Below are 20422 nucleotides of genomic sequence, written 5' to 3'. Positions count from 1 at the left end.
TTCCTTGCATGTATAAAGCATCTGTATTTGTTTCTTAGGTTGATACTTTTTGTTTTCCGCTTTTTGTTACCAATATTATTAACTTGATTGTATATATGTTCTTTATTGCAAACTGTACAAATTCTTTTTGAAAAGAATTGGGATATATGTAAATAAAAAGTAATTTTCAAGTAGTATTGAGAGGCAATATAGCAAGGAAGTTAAGGACCTAAGTACTGAAGACAGACTGGGTCACATCCTGGCTCTGCTGCTTCCAAACAGTGTGACTTTGGGAAAGTTACTTTTATCTTTCTGCATTTTTCTCAGCTTTAAAATAAAGAAAATAAGAGTATTTACTTCATTAAGTGTTGTGAAGATCAAAGTAATATAAGAAAAGTGATTCGGCCTATTGGCACATAGTAAGATTTATATAAATATTTGTCATTATTATTTAGTTACTGTACTCTTTGCTCAGTTAAGTATATACAGTGTAGTTTTATTACTTGGCTTAATTGTTTTGGCACTCACTGAATCATCCAACAATATTTTTAATCAAGTTGAATGGATAGTACACATACAAATGAGTAAAAATTATGTATTTATATATATGTGTGTTTTCTCCTTTTCTCCTAGTCCTTATTCTTTTCTCACATGTATTTGTTCACGAATACATATTATTCTGGACCTTACGTTTTTTACTTAACAGGGGTATCTTGGGGATCTTTCCACATTCATTCAGGTAAACCTGCATCATTCTTTTAAATTGTACTAATGTGTCGTCATCATCATCTGTAACATTTATTGAGAGCTTATTACTGATCCAGGCACTTAACATTTGAGTTATATTAATTCATAGAAACCTCACAACAACCTTATGTGATGGTTGTTACATTTCCCCCATTTAACAAATGAAGCAAATTAGGGATGGGGTAGTTAAATGCCCAACAGTGTCACACAGCTCGTAAGTAATAGGACTCAGGATTTTAACCCAGGGAGTCTCTTTCCAGAGATTCTATCTTGATACTACTGAGTATTATAGCCTCTTATCCTACCGCAAGTTATGTAGTCTCTATTTTAGTGGACATTTCCAATCTTTTGTTGTAAGAAACAGTGCTATAATATTTTGTTAATAGAATACTTTGTACACATAATTTCTAGAAATGGAAGAGCTGGGTCAAAGGATATGTACATTTCAAGTTTTGGTGTGTATGGCCAAATTACTCTCCAATTTAGCAATGCACAGAAGTTCACATTTGTCTTCGGTATTGTGCTGAAATCTGCCAAATCATTTAGCTTGAGTCTTTGGGAAGCTGAATAGCTAAAGGCCTTTATATTTAGCATCCCTGAATTATGAGTGATCTACCGTCTTGTGATAGCATAGGTAACCTATCATGTGTAATCAATGTAACAATGTCAGTATTGGAACAAGGTATGACCTTTGGACTTCCTGTTACTTTCAAATAATGGTAATTATTCTGGATATAAATTGAAATGCTGTTTATGTGATTTATACATTGAAATGCTATAAATTGTAGTTTGAATGCATATCATTGAAAGAGCAAAATGCTGCAATCATCAATGTACATTATTAAAAGTAAAATGCTATGATTGTTAATAATTATGGAAGTGCTTTCAAATAGTTAAATAGGGAATCAGATTGCCAATTATTAAGACCATTGAGAGTGTGATAGTTAAATGTACAAATAATTATATATTTTCTTGTGAAAAATGGGTTTTCAGTAATCTGCAAGTCCTAGTCTTAGGTTTTGCAGAATTAGGCAGTGGGGGGCTTTAGTCAGCAGTTACATCATCTGCAGATTTTTTAAAAATTTTTTTAATGTTTATTTATTTTAGAGCAAGAGAGACAGAGCATGAGTGGGGGAAAGGCAGAGAGAGAATCCAAAGCAGGCTCCAGCCTCTAAGCTGTCAGCACAGAGCCCAATGTGGGGCTCAAACCCATGAACGATGAGATCATGACCTGAGCCAAAGCTGGATGCTTAACCAACTGAGCCACCCAAGCACCCCCATGAATTGTTTTAAACACAATATACGTCTGCTCAATATTCTGTATTTCATTTGTTTCAAGAAAGGGAAAAAATTATTATTAATTCAAAAAGCAGGCTGACTGACCCAAATTCTTTAATATGATCCAAAGACACTTAAAATTTTGAGAGAAAGAGAGAGAGAGAACGTGCGAGTGAGTGGGGGAAGTGCAGAGAGAGGGAGAGACAGAATCCCAAGCAGGCTCCACACTGTCAGCAGAGCCCTGCGCAGAGCTCAAACCCACAAACTGTGAGATCATGACCTGAGCCGAAATCGAGGGTTGGACACTTAACCAACTGAGACATCCAGGTGCCCCTTTAAGTATTTTTTTTTTAAGATTGTATTTTTTTTAAGTAATTTCTACACCCAAGATGGGGCTCAAACTTAACAACCCCAAGATCAGAATCACATGTTCTACCAACTGAGCCAGCCAGTTGCCCCCATAAGCTTTCATTTCTTATGGGTAAATACCGAGTAGAATGACTGGATCATGTGTGTGCGTATGTTTAACTTTTTAAGAAACTGCCAAATTTTTTCCCAGAGTGGTTGTATCATTTTACATTACAGCAGTATATGATAGTTCTAGTTCTGTGTCTTTACCAACATTTCCTATGGTAAGTCTTTTTAATTTCAGCCATTCTATTATGTATAGAGTGCCATTTTGTTGTCGTTTTAATTTGTCTTTCTAATGATGTTAGGCATCTTTCATGTAGTTATTTACCATCCATATATTTTGTTTGATGAAGTATATGTTCAAACCCTTTGCCCATCTTTTAATTGTGCTCTTTAAGTCCAGTTTTGGGGAGTTTTAAGATATATTCTAGATAGGTCCTTTATTACATTTATGCTTTGCAAATATTTTCGCGCAATATGGAACTTGGCTTTTTGTTCTAACAATGTTATGAAGAACAAAAAAGTTTTTAATGTCCATGAATTACAGTTTATCAATTTGTTCTCTAATGGATTGTGTTTTCAGTATTGTATGTAATGAATCTACCTAGTCCAAGAACACAAAGCAAGGTTTTACATTTAGGTCTACCATCCATTTTTAGCTTATTTTTTTAATAAGGTACAAGGTATGGCTTGAAGTACATTTTTTTAATGTTTATTTTATTTTTGAGATAGTGAGTGGGGAGGGGCAGAAAGAGAAGGTGACAGAGAATCCCGAGCAGACCCCACAGTCAGCAAAGAGCCTGATGTGGGGCTCGAACCCACGAACAGTGAGATGGTGACCTGAGCAGAAATCGAGTCAGACGCTTAACTGACTGGGCCACCCAGGTGTCCCTTGAAGTACCTGTTTTTTGCATTTGCATAGAGACTTAATCTACTACCACTTATTAAAAAACTATACTTTCTCCACTGATTTGCCTTTGTATTTTTGTCAAAAGTCAGTTGTCCATTTACGTCTGTGTTATATAGCCTTTTTGAGCTGATAAATGTTTATAGAATTTTAATAATACCAGACAGAAAAGTGGAGATTTTATTTGTTCTTTGTAGAATGATTTGGTGTTCTAGCATTCATAATATTAAGTAAAATAACTGCTAACAGCATAACATTTTTAACTTATAGCATAAGTTTTTATATTAGAAGGTCATTCTTTGATGATGATATCTTGTTTCAGCTTTGGCCTCAGCTAAATACTGTTTTTTTAGATCTTGGCCATTGGGCATTATGCCAGAATGTGTATTTAGTGCACTTCAAAGGAGTTATATCAGTTTTCACTCAGTGAATGAGCTTGCCTATTTCCCATACACCTTTTGCCAGTATTATCACTGAGCAATGTTTAGTAATTACCTACTATGTGTCAGGATGCTTTACTTTGCAGTTAGGGGTACTCAACGAACAAAGCAGGTGTGGTCCCTGTTTCCCTGGTATTTACAGACTGGCAGTGGAGACAGATATTGAACAGCTCTGTTCACAGATTTTTAATTATACTGGTAGCAAGTGTGACAAAGGAGCGATATTGAAGGCTGTGAGCACATACCAGGAAGTTAATTCCTTAGCAAACTATGCTTTTGAAAATCTCTATCTGTAATTAAATCCTTCTCTTTCCACAGACAATTTAGTTAAATAACTGGTTGTTATTAATCATGGAATACTAGGCAAGCCACTAGAAATGCAGATTTCTTACCCTCTGAATTGGAAATGTCTGTGAACTTCTGACTAAAGTCATATCTTTAAATCCATGTTGAAAATGTTTTCCACCTATACTAGGCAGCATTCTTCTCCACTTCTGTGCACACTTTATCCTCTGGGTCATATTTTCATTATAGAGATTTTGTGAATTCCTGAGTTGAAGGTGAACCTGTTTATGGTGATGCTTTTTATAAACACTGGGTTAATGTGCCTTTGCACAGTTTGTGAACCTTCTATCCCTTCTATTCAAATCCATGAAATAAATGACAAGATGGATCCATCTGAATACATAAACATCACTTTATGACACAAATGTAATAGCATTTTCACTGCAACACTGTTGGTGCTGACTCTTGTATGTACATCGTTCTTAAATACATGTATTGTTTTTAGTTGGCCAGTTTGGATGTTGGTGATATGTTTTCTTGGCAAAGCAATCCAGAAAATGTCTCATTAATTAACATTTAGAAGAGTGATATGGTAATTGTAGGCAGTTGTCAAGAGAATTTTCTAAGTATTTTGAGCAGTAGTTTTTTTTAAAGTGGTTGCAAACTTCCTAGGTTGACTACTTTTGAAGGGGACAATTCTCTTGCATGACTGCTGACATTTTTTTTTAATTGGTAAAGTCACTTCATCTGCAGTTTGTGTGAGACAACCTATCCAAAATGCTCAGAGACCATGAAGGTTAAGGATCCTCTTGGAAGAGAATTTGCTATGGACAGTCCTTGATACTGTGAACTTGGACATGCAGACTGTTTAGCACAAGAAATTTAATTATTATGATTAAATACATTAGGGGTTGGGGGAAGACTGTAGGATTTCAGATAAACTAATGTTTCATTTTTGTTGTTAGATTTTAAAGATAGTTCCAGATTTTCACTTTCGCAGCATTAAATACATATGGAAATAAATACTTACCCATGTGTCAAATGTATTCCCAGAAGTTCAGTTTATAATCAAAGGGTTTGAACATTTTTAAGGACCTTGTTGCAGTTGCCAAATTGCTTCCCATATTTTTTAGAAAATAATGAACCCAAAGTGGCCTTTGTTTGATGGTTGTAGGTCATTCTTTTTTTTTTTCTTTTTTAATTTGAGAGAGAGAGAGAGAGAGAGAGAGAGAGAGAGCGCGCATGTGCATGGGGAAGGGGCAGAGACAGAGAGAGAGAGAGAATCCCAAGCAAGCTCCACACTCAGCATGGAGCCCGAGGCAGGGCTCAGTCCCACAACCCTGGGATCATGACTTGAGCCGAAATCAAGAGTCGAATGTTCAACCAACTGAGCTGCCCAGGCACCCTGGTTATAGGTCATCCTTATGACTGTTAATCAATTCACCATCTCACTCTTTATCTACTTTTTATTTATTCTTGGAGTGTAGCCTTGTAATAATTTGATATTTTGTTGCTTTAAATCTGCACTGATCTAAAATATTAGTAATAATTTTTAATTGTGCATGTATTGGGGCACCTGGGTGGCTCAGTCGGTTAAGCGTCCAACATTGGCTCAGGTCATGATCTTGCCCTGCGTCACGCTCTGTGTTGACAGCTCAGAGCCTAGAGCCTGCTTCGGATTCTGTGTCTCCCTCTCTCTCTGCGCTTCCCCTGCTCACACTCTGTCTCTCTCTCAAAATAAATAAGGATTAAAAAAATTTAATTGTGCATAAATTGAGTCAACAAGACAGTATGAAGGTCTCTTGAAATATGTAGCAATTCAAAGACTATCATTTTATCGGTTTAGAAATCTGTTTTTCTGTTTTTTAGTCTTTATTCTAGTGAGGGTTGGCAAGTCTGACCTATCTAAATATTATTACACTGTATTTAGTTCTAATACCATATATGATTGTTTCTAGGAAATACTTTCTCCCCCCCACATTTTAGCAACTGAAATTAATGTCTGTCCTGCAGTTTCTGCAGTGTAATAAAAAAGTATGTTACAATTGATGGTATCTTAGATGGAATACGGTATTACTTCTAGGTAGGAGTGTATGTGTGTGAGAATTGCTCTTAGGTGACATCACCATAAAGAGTATCCTTATGGACTTTTAGTTGGTTGCCTTACCTTGGCTTCCTCTAATCAATAACTTAAAATCAATAAAAGTGTACTAGCAAAGTGGTAAAAAATAAAAATAGCAAAAAATGGGAAGCCATCTAGGTACCCAATAGGGAGAATTATTAGGTAAGCTATGGTATTCATTTAATAAAATATTATACAGTTTAAGATGATACTTGTGAATAACAGTATATGAAAATGTATTAAGGTATTGATTACAATTTTTATCAAAAATTGTTTATGAGGAGATAAGTCAGTAATATTTAAGTGATGAGACTTTCCCTTGGATACTTTAAAAATTGCAAGCATACTGCTTTTGAAAATAAATTTTAAAGAAAAGTATAAGTATTAAAGGCTTTTTTTTCTTTACTGTTTATATCATTTGGCTCTCTTCTTGGCTGTTTACATCTTAGGTAAGTTAGGATATAAATTAAGGGACTTTCTTCTTGGACTCATTTCTTCTTAACCTAAAATTAAGAAAATGTTCTAAAAAATCACAAAAAGTTAAATGGGATGTTAATATTAGCCTCACTAGAGCTTTGTACCTCCAGCTTAAGAAATAAGAAAAATAAGGTGGAATTTCTCACTCAGGTACTGGTTAGATAGCTTCATTGTTCCAAATTTATGAGTCTATTAACCAGCAAGTTTCTACTACTATTCCCTGCTTTTAACAGTAGCAAAATTGAGTCTGTTTTTGTTAATATTCTTACTTGCTTCGAAGATGCTTATTTTCCTCTGAGATCTGCCCATTTACTTTGCAGTTCATTAATATTTACTTTTTTTTCCTGCTGTTATAACCAGTTAGGTTTGTGTTATGAAGCTAGGTGTTAATAAAATACGGCATTATGCACTGTTCTTTAAAAATTAATTTTTTAAGAGATGGATATTTTAGGAGCAGTCAATTCTTGGTTGTTCTACTACTTACTCTTTAACTTTTGAATGATCAGTCATCTTTTTTTCATCTCTTTTCTTTTGCAAGAATATTAACCTTTGTAATTCTAACATAGACTCAGTTACTAATGGAAAATAGACACCCGTGGTTTTAAAAAGAGAGGTAATAGGAGTGCCTGGGCAGCTCAGTCGGTTGGGCATCTGGCTGTTGATTTCTGCTCAGGTCATGATCTCATGGTTTGTGGGTTCGAGCCCCACATTGCACTCTGCATTAACAGTGTGGAGGCTGCTTGGGATTCTCTCTCCCTCTCTCTCTGCCCCTCCCCTACTTGCATGCGCTCTCTCTCAAAAATAAATAAACATTGGGGCGCCTGGGTGGCGCAGTCGGTTAAGCGTCCGACTTCAGCCAGGTCACGATCTCGCGGTCCGGGAGTTCGAGCCCTGCGTCAGGCTCTGGGCTGATGGCTCAGAGCCTGGAGCCTGTTTCCAATTCTGTGTCTCCCTCTCTCTCTGCCCCTCCCCCATTCATGCTCTGTCTCTCTCTGTCCCAAAAATAAATAAACGTTGAAAAAATAAATAAATAAATAAATAAACATTTTAAAAAATAATAAAAAGAGAGGTAATGAAGATTAAAACTGTTGGTAATATAAGGTCTTTTGAATTATTTGTTATGAAATGCCTACTTGTTAAAATCAGACTAAATCTGTGCTTCACTGATTTATAGCACTGTTGTCTTCAGTGGGTTGTTTGAGTCTCAAAACCTATTTCCTAAGCAAACAATACCATCATCATAGGACTGTTGTTAAGTGTTAAATGAGATGTGCCCATTTTTTAACATAATGCCTGGAGTGTAATATGTGCTTAACGAATAGTAGTTGATATTATCTGTTTTTAATTTCAGACATTTTATCAAGTTACTGCTGTGCAAGGCACTTTGATATTTGGAGGGAAGGGTAAGAAAATGATAAATATGCTCCTTGAAGGCAGGAATACTCAAATATGTTCATGTTATGGCTTACCATTTATCATAGGCTTCTAGCCTATAAATTCATACCATACAACTTATACAGTAAATACAGTATTTTGTGTTTTTAAAAAAATTTTTTAAGTTTATTTGGGAGAGAGAGAGTGCACATGCATGCACGAATTAGGGTGGGGGGAGGGGGTGCAGAGAGAGAGGGAGAAAGAGAGTCCCAAGCAGGTTTCATGCTGTCAATACAGAGCCCGATGCGTGACTCCATCTCACAAACTTGTGAGATCACGACCTGAGCCGAAATCAAGAGTTGGTGCTTAACTGATGAGCCACTCAGGCACCCCCAGTATTTTGGGGTGGTTTTGGCTAAAACTTTGAACTATCACACTCAATATAGTACAGTTTTACTTATTAAAAATTTGAAGTGAAAGGAATCTAATTGTTTATTTCTAGAAATCCTATAAAAATTGTTCATGGACAGGCCTGTCAACAAACCAAAAGCGTAGCTGATACAGTTTGAATTCTGTTTTCCACTGAAGTGTCTACCCTAGCTTTTATCTTTACTATTCCTTTTCAGGAATGCCTTTAGTTTGATAAATGGAGAGAGGCATGTGTGCATGTCCTCCAAAAGTTTCATTCCAATAGAAATAAATTTTTCCTGATTCCATTAGTCCAGTTTGCCACCAGTAATTTTTTTGTACTTCTCTACTCTTTGGTTCCCACTTTTGTCTGCACATTTCCTCATTGTCCATCTCAGTAATTTTTGTAAACTATGTGAGTAATGACCTTATGTTTGCCTTTATTCTTAACCCTTGGTCTATTCATTGTTCTTTTTTTAAATAGCAATATGAAATATGTGTAACACATGAAAATATTTATTCTTAAAACTCTTTCTTCTAATGTTGATTAATTTAGTAGACCAGTAAAAGCAACAAAAACCCAGATGCAAGGTGGCCTGTCTGCTTAGGTTGGCTCCCTACAAGGTCCCAAGTTTGCTCATGTCCCATGCAGGTGAGCACATCCCAAGCAAAAAATGTTTCTCATGACCTGTATCTTTTAAAGAGCAAAGAAATCATTTCCACAAGCTTTTCAACAGACTTGGCCTTACCTCTTATTAGAGAAAACATCATTACACACTCATTTCCAACCAGTCATTCGCAAAGGAACTGGAATTACTTTCATGGGCTTATCAAAATTTGAACCAATTTAGGGTTTTATTGGCAAGATACAAATGGAAATCTAGCTATGCATAGTCATCTGCTGCATAAGACTTTCTTTTTTTTTTTTTTTTTTCTTTTTTTTTTCTTTTCTTTTTTTTCAACGTTTATTTATTTTTGGGACAGAGAGAGACAGAGCATGAACGGGGGAGGGGCAGAGAGAGAGGGAGACACAGAATCGGAAACAGGCTCCAGGCTCTGAGCCATCAGCCCAGAGCCTGACGCAGGGCTCGAACTCCCGGACCACGAGATCGTGACCTGGCTGAAGTCGGACGCTTAACCGACTGCGCCACCCAGGCGCCCCTGCATAAGACTTTCTAATGGGGATACTAGATGGGTTGATTAAGTAGAATGAGTAGGAAAGTGTTTCACAAAATGATTTAACACTGTACTCTAGAAATATAAAGTAATGTTATTAGCTTATTACTATTATGCTATTGTGATGTTAATGTTATTAGCTTATTACTGTTGCTTTGTTATGACTTATTCTGTAACTTTTTGACCAAGCATAAGGCTATCAACCTGATTTATTTTGCCTTTCTCTAAGAAGGTAAACTGTGTACAAAATTAAGTAGTATGTGTCTCAGGATTTTATATGTAAATAACATTGTCATGGAACCTTGGTATTTAGCCCTTACATAACACTTCATACTTGCCCCCACTAGCCCCCAGTATTTCTGGAATGATGAAATTACCAGGTATAGTGCTTCAGTCAGTAGCAATTTAGAGAGAGAACTTTATAAAATGGAAGAAACAGAAGTGACCCTCTAGTGTTGTGATTTGCTACTGCAGTGTTCTGCAGTGTGGAGGAGAGACTTATGACTCATTAGATCAGATGGTTGCCTGTGCTAACTTTCTGGATTTTTTCCCTTCTATAGCAGGGTTTTGTTTTGTTTTTAATTTTTTACAGATATGGGTAGAAAACCCTACAATTTGTGACTATAGGAATCTTAGTTGTAAATTGCATTTACTTTTTATCCTTAAAGTAGAAATCGAGAAAGTAAAGGCAAGGTTTTTTTTGTAATCGTTGAGTTGATTTCTCTTAGTGCAACCATGTATACCACATTGTTTTAATAAAAGCAGTTGTTTTTAAGGTAGATATCGTGCTTTTTTTTTTTTTAATGTTTATTTTTGCGGGGGAGAGAGAGAGGACATGCTTCTACCAGCAAGGAAGGGGCAGAGAGAGGGAGACAGAAGAACTGAAGCAGGCTCTGTGCTGACAGCAGAGAGCCTGATGTGGGGGCCTGAACTCACAAATGGTGAGATCATGACCTGAGTTGAAGTCTGACGCATAACTGAGCCACCCAGGTGCCCCTATGCTTTTATTTTTTAAATGATGGAAAGCAGCAAGAATAGCTGTATTTTGTAATAGGAAGGAGTTATTAAATAGCATATAAAACTTAATGTAGCATGAAATCGTATCATGTTATTTTGGACATTATGGAGATTTGGGATAAGATTAACTTTCAGTGTAACGTAACTTGCAATGTAATTTGCTTATTTCAAGTTAAAATGGTGTCTTTTTAAAATGTTTATTTATTGGGGCGCCTGGGTGGCTCAGTCGGTTAAGCGTCCGACTTCGGCTCAGGTCACGATCTCACGGTCCGTGAGTTCGAGCCCCGCATCGGGCTCTGGGCTGATGGCTCAGAGCCTGGAGCCTGCTTCCGATTCTGTGTCTCCCTCTCTCTCTGCCCCTCCCCCGTTCATGCTCTGTCTCTCTCTGTCTCAAAAATAAATAAACGTTAAAAAAAAATTAAAAAAAAATAAAATAAAATGTTTATTTATTTTTGAGAGAGAAAGAGTGTAAGCGGGGAAGGGGCAGAGAGAGAGGAAGACACAGAATCAAACAGACTTCAGGCTCTGAGCTGTCAGCACAGAGTCTGACATGGGGCTTGAACTCACAAACCACGAGATCATGACCTGAGCCAAAGTCGGATGCTTAACCAACTGGGCCATCTACGTGCCCCTAAAATGTTGTCTTAAACATCTTTAAAAGCCTATGCTTTTTCACGTAGAGGCATAAGCATTAAATAATGAAACAGATTTTAATGTGGGGTATTTTTTTTTAACTTATTTACTTAAATTCTTCAGATTCTATGTCTTCCTTTCTCTCTGCCCCTCCCCTACTTGCACTCTGTCTCTCTCTCTCAAAAAAAAAAAAAAAACCTTAAAAAATTAACTTATTTACTTAAATTCAAGTTAGTTTTCATACAGTGTAGTATGGATTTCAGGAGTAGAACCCAGTTATTCATCGGTTGCATATAACACCTAGTGCTCATTCCAACAAGTGCCCTCCTGAGTGTCCATCACCCATTTAACCCATCCCCTCACCCAACATTCCTCCAGCAGTCCTCAATCTTTTGTTCTCCGTATTTAACAGTCTTTTATGGTTTGCCTTCCTCTCTGATTTTATTTTATTTTCCCTTCCCTTCTCCTATGTTCATCTGTTGTGTTTCTTAAATTCCACATATGAATGAAATCGTATGATATTTGTCTTTCTCTGACTGTCTTATTTAGCTTAGTATAATACACTCTAGTTCCATCCACGTTGTTACAAATGGCAAGATTTCATTCTTCTTGATCATAGTATTCTATTGTGTATGTATATATATATACGTGTGTGTGTATGTGTATATATATATGTATATATGTATACACATATGTGTACACATACACACACACACACACACACACCCCACATCTTATTCATCCATTCATCAGTTGATGGCCATTTGGGCTCTTTCCATAATTTGGCTATTGTTGATAGTGCTGCTATAAACATTGGGATGAATGTGCTGCTTTGAATCAGCATTTTTGTATCCTTTGGATAAATACCTAGTAGTGCAATTGCTGTGTCGTAGGATAGTTCTGTTTTTAATTTTTTTCAGGAATCTCCGTACTCTTTTCCAGAGTGGCTGCACCAGTTTGCATTCCCACCAGCAGTGCAAAAGAGTTCCCCTTTCTCCAAATCCTCACCAACATCTGTTGTTTCCTGAGTTACTGATTTTAGCCATTCTGACAATGGTGGGGTGGTATCTCACTGTGGTTTTGATTTGTATTTCCCTGATGATGAGTGATGTTGATCATCTTTTCATGTGTCTGTTAGCTATCTGGATGTCTTTGGAAAAGTATCTTTTCATGTCCTCTGCCCATTTATTCACTGATTATTTGTTTTTTGGGTGTTGAGTTTGTTTAAGTTCTTTATGGATTTTGGATACTAACCCTTTATCTGATATATCATTTGCAAATATATTTTCCCATTCCATCAGTTGCCTTTTAGTTTTATTGGTAGTTTCCTTTGCTGTGCAGAGCTTTTTATCTTGATGAGGTCCAAATAGTTCATTTTTGCTTTTATTTCCCTTGCCTCTGGAGACATGTCTAATAAGAAGCTGGCTGTGGCCAAGGTCAGAGAGATTGCAGCCTGTTTTCTCCTGTAGGATTTTGATGGTTTCCTGTCTCACATTAGGTCTTTCAACCATTTTGAGTTTATTTTTGTGTACGGTGTAAGAAAGTGGTCCAGTTTCATCCTTCTGCATATCACCGTCTAGTTTTCCCAACACCATTTGCTGAAGAGACTGTCTTTTTTCCATTGGATACTGGGGTATTTTTGTTTTCACTGTTTTCATAGATAACAATGAAGGGTGATTAATGGGTGCAAAGTAGTATGTTATGAATATGCTTATCAAACTGCTATATTAGCAGCCCTGTTCAGTGATTAAGTGAATATAATATGTCTATCTAATGAATAATTTTTATTTTATTTGTGGGAAGGAAGCAATTTCCTATTTATCTTATAAAATAGATATTGTATACGATGGAGTGCAAAACTTGCTTGGAATAAGAGAATGTACAAGAGCATACAAAGAAATTTCCCTGCTTACAGTAGACTTCTATAACATCCTGTTCTCTGTCAGGACTGGGAAGAGCTTGGTGGGTATTTATTCACTCTTTACTTGTTTTTCTCTTCTTGAGGTGCTTTGGTGAAAAAATTTTAGAAGTACAATGGGAACCCTTATCTCACTGCTATGGGAATCGAAAATTCAATTTTCAGAAGAGCCCATTTCCTTGGACCAGTCCTTGGAAGTTTCTCAAAGTGTTTAAATGTTAAGAAGTCGGAGCCAAAAACTTCTGGACATGGAGAACATATTTTCCAACTCTATCAGAAAATAGTTCTTTAGAAGTTAAATAAACTCTTAATTGGGACTTCTTTTCCTCTAACTACTGTTGATGGGTTCTATCTAAGTTTCTGTTGAAGGACAAAAAGCAAGTTCCTTGTAGAAACTAAGGCTTTGGTTGTAAGGGGACCTGACCTCTGTGTCAGTAGCTTGACTTAGCCCAAACATTACCCTAAGTGCTCTGCTTTCTAAAGCCACTTTTGTATCTCTCTTCCCTTTTCACAGAATAACTAGTTACAAGATAACTAAGAAAACAGGCCAGAGATCTTTGTGGTTCAAGTGTGAGTCTAAGTTTCAGTTATCCAGGGAGTAATTATTTACTTTATTCAATACGTGAGCATTTTGGGTTCTCTGGAATCAGATGCCTAGAAAGTCCATTGTATAAATAAGATCTTTGTTAGGGATCCACACATGTGAAAGGAAGGAGACAGACTCCAAGTTGGGAAGGGAAGAAGTTGAAATGGAATTGAAGCCTAGAAAAGCCTTAGCCGACTCTGTAGGGAAATCTGGAGTGAGTGTTATGTATAAGAGTATCCCACATCTGGGTTGACATGGCTGGGTCTTTATACCTCCGTTTTGCTCAGTCACCAGGTACAGGTTGCCCCGTGAAGGGTGTGAACGTGGGCAAGGCAGCTCTGTGACTGAGGCAGACCCTCAAGGGTTGACTGGTGGCTGTTGGCTGTCCACTGATGACATTCCACTGTCCTTTCTTAAAGGAGGGTCTGGATGCTGCATCTCTGAGTCTAATTTTTTTTATAAATGCTTATGTATTTATTTTGAGTAAGAGCACAAGTTGGGAAAGGGTAGGGAGAGGGAGAGAGAAAATCCCAAGCAGGTGACACGGGACTGGATCCCATGACCGCAAGATCACCACCAGAGCTGAAATTAAGAGTCTGATGCTCAAGTGACTGAGCCACCCAGGCTCCCCCTGAGTCTAATTTGATAAAACTATTGCCTTGAGGCAGAGACTGTTGTCCTTCATACCATGTAAGATTGTTTAGATGCAGACAATAGAAACCAGCCTTGTGAATTTAGGAGGCAGAGTAGTGCAGGCCGTAAGGCCCAGAGGCATTGGAGTCAGTTTGCCGAGATTCAAATCCCACCTTTACTTCTCTCCAATTTTGTGATCATGGGCAAACTCACTTAAATCTCCATTCCTTAGGTTTCCCATTTGTAAAATGGAGGTGGTATTGGAAGTTATTAAGTAACTATTCACTGAGAGCTTCTTTTCTTTGTCCAGGCATTGTTTTCTGTGCCATCATGAAACTTGCATTCTAGGGAGTGATACAGATGGTAAAAGAGTGAAATAAAAAGAAAAATTATATTCTTTCAGGTAGTCAGTTTATAAGTGCTGTGAAGAAAAGCAGGGTAAGAGCATTGAGTCTGACAGTGGGAACAGGGAGACTGTTCATGGGAGTGAGAAAACACATTCTGGGCAGCAGCACAGCAGGCGTAAAGGTCTGAGTTGCTGGAGCCAAGATTAAAATTTAACTGTGTTAAAACATCAGAAATGGACAGAAAAGTGCTGGGAATTCCTGCTTTTTATACTTCAAAAACTGATGTTTCCATAATTTTCTTATTTTATCCTGAAAGATGTGTTAAGAGCTGGGGATATATTTGCAACCACTTCTCTGCATATAACTCAGCGGAATAGAAAAGGCTAAGTTACTCATAATTGTTACCATTTTTTTCTTCTCTTAACACTGACTTTTTAAAAAGTAGAATCCTCTTGATTTGCTATATAAGAATATTAATCAGATGAATACAGATTTGTGGATCTAGTGAAAGCATCTCTAAGTGAACTTACAGAATTATTGTTTAGGCTCTTAATTCTCTAATTGGATGTTATTGTTTCTAAGGTCTCCTGTCTTTGGCATAAATTAATATATGCCTAAAAATAAAAAGTTAAAGATTATAGAAACACTAGTTTCCATGGTGGCTAGGATTATTCAGCTGAGTGATAAACCCACATGGTAGCTGAATCATGAATAAACCCTCTGATTTCCGCTAATCATTGCTCATACACTTAGAGGCTGTCACTGTTGTTTTAAAGGGAATGTATATAAATGCTTATTTTAAAAAATCAGAACAGATAACCTTTATTGTCTTATGAACTCTCCAGAATACGTTGGTTAACCCCAGAAAGTTTGAGTCACCTGTGAAAAAGCTCCACTGTATACTCTAGTGTCTCCTTGTTCATCCTGCAGGTCTCAGCCCAGCCTCTTCTAAGTCATTTCCATCCTGCCCAGGTCTAGGTTCCGTACCTTTGCTTTATGCTCTCCCAGATCAGCCTGCACAGCTCCTATGACAACACATGTATCACTTATTGTAACTACCTATTTGTCTTTATATCCATCCCACCAGGCCAAAAGCTCCTTGGGGGAGAGATTGTGTCTTCTCACTCCATTCTGTTTTCAACCTGTAACACACAACACATCATTGATGCTTAAAATCCATTTTGTTTTAAAAAATAAAGTTACAGTAAAATGTACATAATAGCTAAGAAAAAAAACTAGCCAAGTGACTAGATTTGGTTCAAGTAACAAGAGGGTAAGAATACACTAAGTGCTGTTTATTTGTTACACTAGGTACTTTTTAGGAAGTTAGGCAAGATTAACTTGCATTAACAGAATAAAGTTGATAGTCATCACTATTTTTTGTTTTAGTTTCATTTTATTTATTTAAGAGAGACCCAAGACAGTGTGAGTGGGGAGGGGCAGAGAGAGGGAGAGAGAATCCCAAGCAGGCTCTGTGCTAACAGCACAGAGCCTGACACAGGGTTTGAGCTCACAAAACCACGAGACCATGACCTGAGCCGAAACCAAGAGTCAGACACTTAAACAACTGAGCCACCTAGGCGCCCCATCACTATTACTTTTCTGTTAGGCTTACCATTAGGTGCCTTGCAACAACCCCATTAGATTTTATAGATGAAAATGAGACTCAAAAAGTTGAGAGAATGTGATTTGCCCAAGGATGCAACTTAAAAATTCATACTCAATCTGTCTGACTCAAAGCCTTGGTCTCTCTCGATAAAAAGAAGCAGCCAGGATGGGTGAAAAAGTATTCTTCAGTACTTACTCATATAATGTTCAGAATACAATTTTTTTATTTTGTTTGCTCTACTTGAAAAGAAAAGAGTAGCCTCTAGAGAGAGAGATCTGAAAAAAACTGTTGGAGAGTTAAGGCACTAAAGAGAATTTCCTTGGAGAGGTCTCTAGTCTGTGGCTACAGCTGTTGGAAGAAACGGCCAAGAGGGTAGAAGCAGTGGGGAACTAGATTTATGTGGAATATGATATTTTCTAAGGAGAGATTTTTAAAAATAGAATGGCTTTTTCAAAATTCAAGCCCTGTTTGAATAGTGGTATTACTGATGAAATTCTTGTAAGCATTTTATATTTCACGAGGAACATTCAACAAATTTGTAATTCAGCCACATCTCTGGGGTAGGTAGTAGAATTTTTCCTGCTTTTCAAATGACGATATGAAGAGATTTTGATTTGTTCAGATCCTCCTGCAGCATGTCCCTGGTAGATCCAAAAAGCGTCCGAAGTCTGCTGACTCAAGATTTCATGCTATTTCCACTTTAATAGGCAAGTGACCATGTATCATGCAAGCTATATAAGAAATACTCATATTTGGGGAAAAAATCAGACTTATTATCAAGTTATTTTCTGACTTTGAAATTTTCTTATTTTCTGATGATGAAAATTTGACCTCATTTGTTTGTTCACTACTTCTTTGAAGACTTTGCCCAACCCATTTCCCAAATAAATGTTTGTCTTTAAACTTTGTTTTTTCCCCTTATTATCTGAGTAGTTTCTAGAAAAGCTTGTTCTTCTCTTTTTTGTATTCCAGTCTTTTGCAGTTTCATACCTGATTACTTAACAGCCCCTTCTGCATCTTTAGGAAGCTGGAAAATCCTAGTGAGCCAGTTTCCCCTTTTCATTACTTCCTCCCTCAACTGCCCTTCCTCTAATTTAATTTTCCTATTGAGAACACAAAAATCTTTGCTCTTTTATTGTGACATTTGTGACTGTGGTATCTGGTTTATTTTTTTCTAATTCACTTACATTGTTTCCAATGAGTAGAAGTATAACCTACCTTTAACCATAAATTACCAGCCTGATGATAGTCTCTACCTTATCACTGATGCCATCTTCAAGTTTTTGGTACCTTTCTTGCCCCTTTGATCATATTCCTCTCACTTGTAAGGTCTCCCATATCTCCGTGTGGTTTTCATCGTTATTTTCACTCATACTTGTTTCTTTCATCACTGGGTTCTTCCTTGTTAGCCGTATCCACTGTTACCCTTCTGAAGCCACAAAGTGTATCCAACAGAACTCCACTCACTGTTAATGACTTCATTGTTATACTCTCCTCCCCAATTCTTTGGTATCTTGGTTAATGGATTACAAATTGTGTCCCATGGAGTATATGGTTCTGTAGTGATCCTTCATGGCTCCAAAAGACAAAAACACAACTCAGCTGTGCTTGAATTAATTCCCAGAGCTCAAGGTTTGTTTTTCCTTTGTCTTTCTGTATTCTTTCCAGCTACCTGTTCCCCCTACCTCATCTACATTGGTTTGCACTTCTCCCACATCTGAATTAGGTTCTCCTCTGCTCCCAGGGTGTTGTCATCTTGAATACTAAAGTCATTTTGCTTTATAGTCCTTTGTTTAAAGCCAGTGAAAGCCCCTTTTATTCACAATCCTATTCCCTAAGTTCAAGACAGGGCCTTTTCCTTGGTAGGAGCTCAATAAACATTTAATAAATTGAATTCCATTGACATTCAACCCATAACCATTTCCAGAGCTTTCCGGCTTCTTATCTTGCCTCCATCCCCTCCTCTACTTTAATCTGTTAGATGAATTAAACATCATTCTTCTCATAACAGCTCTCCTTTGGTTATTTTCCTATTGTTTATAGGCTAAAGTCCACTTGGCATTCATTTCAAGACCCACACATTAGTCTCTCTACCATTACATCCTTACTTTTCACTGTTGCCTTAATATAAACCTTTTATTCCATTCGTACTGTCTATTAACTGTTCCTGAAATTTTTATTTCCATTCTTTTGTTCTTGTTATTTCTCCACCTGGAATGCCTTTACTGTCCTTCTTTTCTTAGTTGATGCTAATTCTACTTGACCTTCAAGAAGTCTTCCCTAATCATTCTAATATTTGTACTTTTAGTAAATAAGTATACGTTATTTGGTACTTTATTACTTACTGATCCATGACCCTTACTTTATGGTTGTTTTGGGACATTATTAGATTTTATATGTATGTGTATTTTATCTCCCTTGTTAAATTGCCAATAATTATTAAGTGAGACCAGCAGTCAAAAATAAACTTTCTACTTTGGAATCCGCAATCAGTTTTCTGTTTGGATTTGAATTGTTCATTCTTTGGGTTTTTGAGATTGCACATCAATAAAGAAGGCGAACTGAATTTCTTAAACTGTTGTGTGTTTTGCAAAAAGAAGAAGAAGAAAAAGGAAAATTGCTCCCAGAAAAATTGCAAAGATAGATAAAGATCGCTAATACATTAATATTTTTTTATTGTAAGATGTAATGTGTCAGATGGTGAAAAGTAAAGCAGGGAAGTTGCAATTTTCTTTATTTTTTACTTTTAAATGTTTTATTTATTTTTGAGAGGGAGTGCTCACGTGTGAGTGCCGGGGGGATAGAGGATCTGAAGTGGGCTCTGCACTCACAGCAGAGAGCCAGATGTGTGGGACTCAAACTCACCAACTGTGAGAGAGCTGAAGTCAGACAGCCAATTGACTGAGCCACCCAGGAGTCCCTATTTCTTGCAATTTTAAAAAGATAGGCAGAGAAACCCCTCAGAGAAGGTGAAATTTGAGTAAAGACCTGAAGGAAATATAGGAGTGGTTATCTGGGAGAAGAGTACTCCAGCCAGGAGGACAACATGTGCAAAGACCCTGGGGCAGAATGTATGTATGTGTATATGTATATGTATTTATATGTAAGCATATATGTATATATATTTATAGTTTGTATATATTATATACAGAATGATTAAGGGGAAGAGTAGTTGGAAAGATCACAGTGGCAATGGCAGAGAGGACAAGATATTGTAGGACTAGGTAAGCCGTTGGAAAGACTTCACGTTGTTTATTACACTCCTTAGTATTTTCTATGGAGTACTTTGCATAGGAATATGTAATTTTGAATTTTAATAATAACTGTAGACCATCCAAGAATGAGGTACTTTTAGGCAAATTTTAAGAACTTTATATTTTCTCTGAAGAAGTGGTAATAACTCAAGAATACCGATGATGAGAGTTAACTTAGTTCTTTTGTTTTATGGTTTGTAATTAAAACTTTTTTTCTTTAACCATAGGTAAATTAACATGATGGATTTCTCCAAGCTACCCAAAATACTTGACGAAGATAAAGAAAGCACATTTGGTTATGTGCATGGGGTCTCAGGACCTGGTAAGTAATATGTAATAATCTCAATAGTAAAGATTCCTAACTTCAATTAATGTCTTTTCAGGGCATTTTAGGTAAAATACACAAGTTTCTGTTCACTCACAGAAATTCTGTTTGCCCCTAAAAGATTTCATAGTTGCTATAAGACTGAGGCAATACCTCCATCATAAGAGCTTCTTTAGCATTCATTACCTTTTTTTTTTTTAATCAAGTTTATTATTTATTTTGAGAGAAAGCATGTGTGCAGGTGAGTGGGGGAGGAGCAGAGAGAGGGGAATAGAAAGGGAGTGAGAGAATCCCAAGCAGGGTACAGAGCCTGATGTGGGACTTGATCTCATGAACCATGAGATCATGACCTGAGCTGAAATCAACAGTTGGACACTTAACTGACTGATTCACCCAGGCACCCCTTTTGCATTCATTATCTTAAGTTGATAATTATTGGGCACTAATTTGTGATATCCTATTTATTATGTATGTGTGTAATTGGTGTTCAGAGTTT

At 36.9% G+C, this 20422-nt stretch overlaps 1 protein-coding gene across 2 annotated transcripts in view; it reads left to right on the top strand.

The window, feature by feature from the left end:
• The window catches only part of ATP6V1A (ATPase H+ transporting V1 subunit A), a 67199-nt gene that overhangs the window by 9990 nt on the left and 36787 nt on the right, over positions 1-20422 (top strand). For both annotated transcript variants that reach the window (XM_047874462.1, XM_047874463.1), the window contains one exon: positions 19829-19923. In XM_047874462.1, the coding sequence (XP_047730418.1) occupies positions 19839-19923 (85 nt within the window). In that variant the 5' untranslated portion in view covers positions 19829-19838. The remainder of the gene's footprint in view (positions 1-19828; positions 19924-20422) is intronic.

This window comes from Prionailurus viverrinus, chromosome C2, assembly GCF_022837055.1.
Source record: "Prionailurus viverrinus isolate Anna chromosome C2, UM_Priviv_1.0, whole genome shotgun sequence".
In the NCBI taxonomy this organism is placed as follows: domain Eukaryota; kingdom Metazoa; phylum Chordata; class Mammalia; order Carnivora; family Felidae; genus Prionailurus; species Prionailurus viverrinus.
Note: the sequence above shows the minus strand (reverse complement) of the source record. Positions and strands in the feature narration are given on the sequence as shown.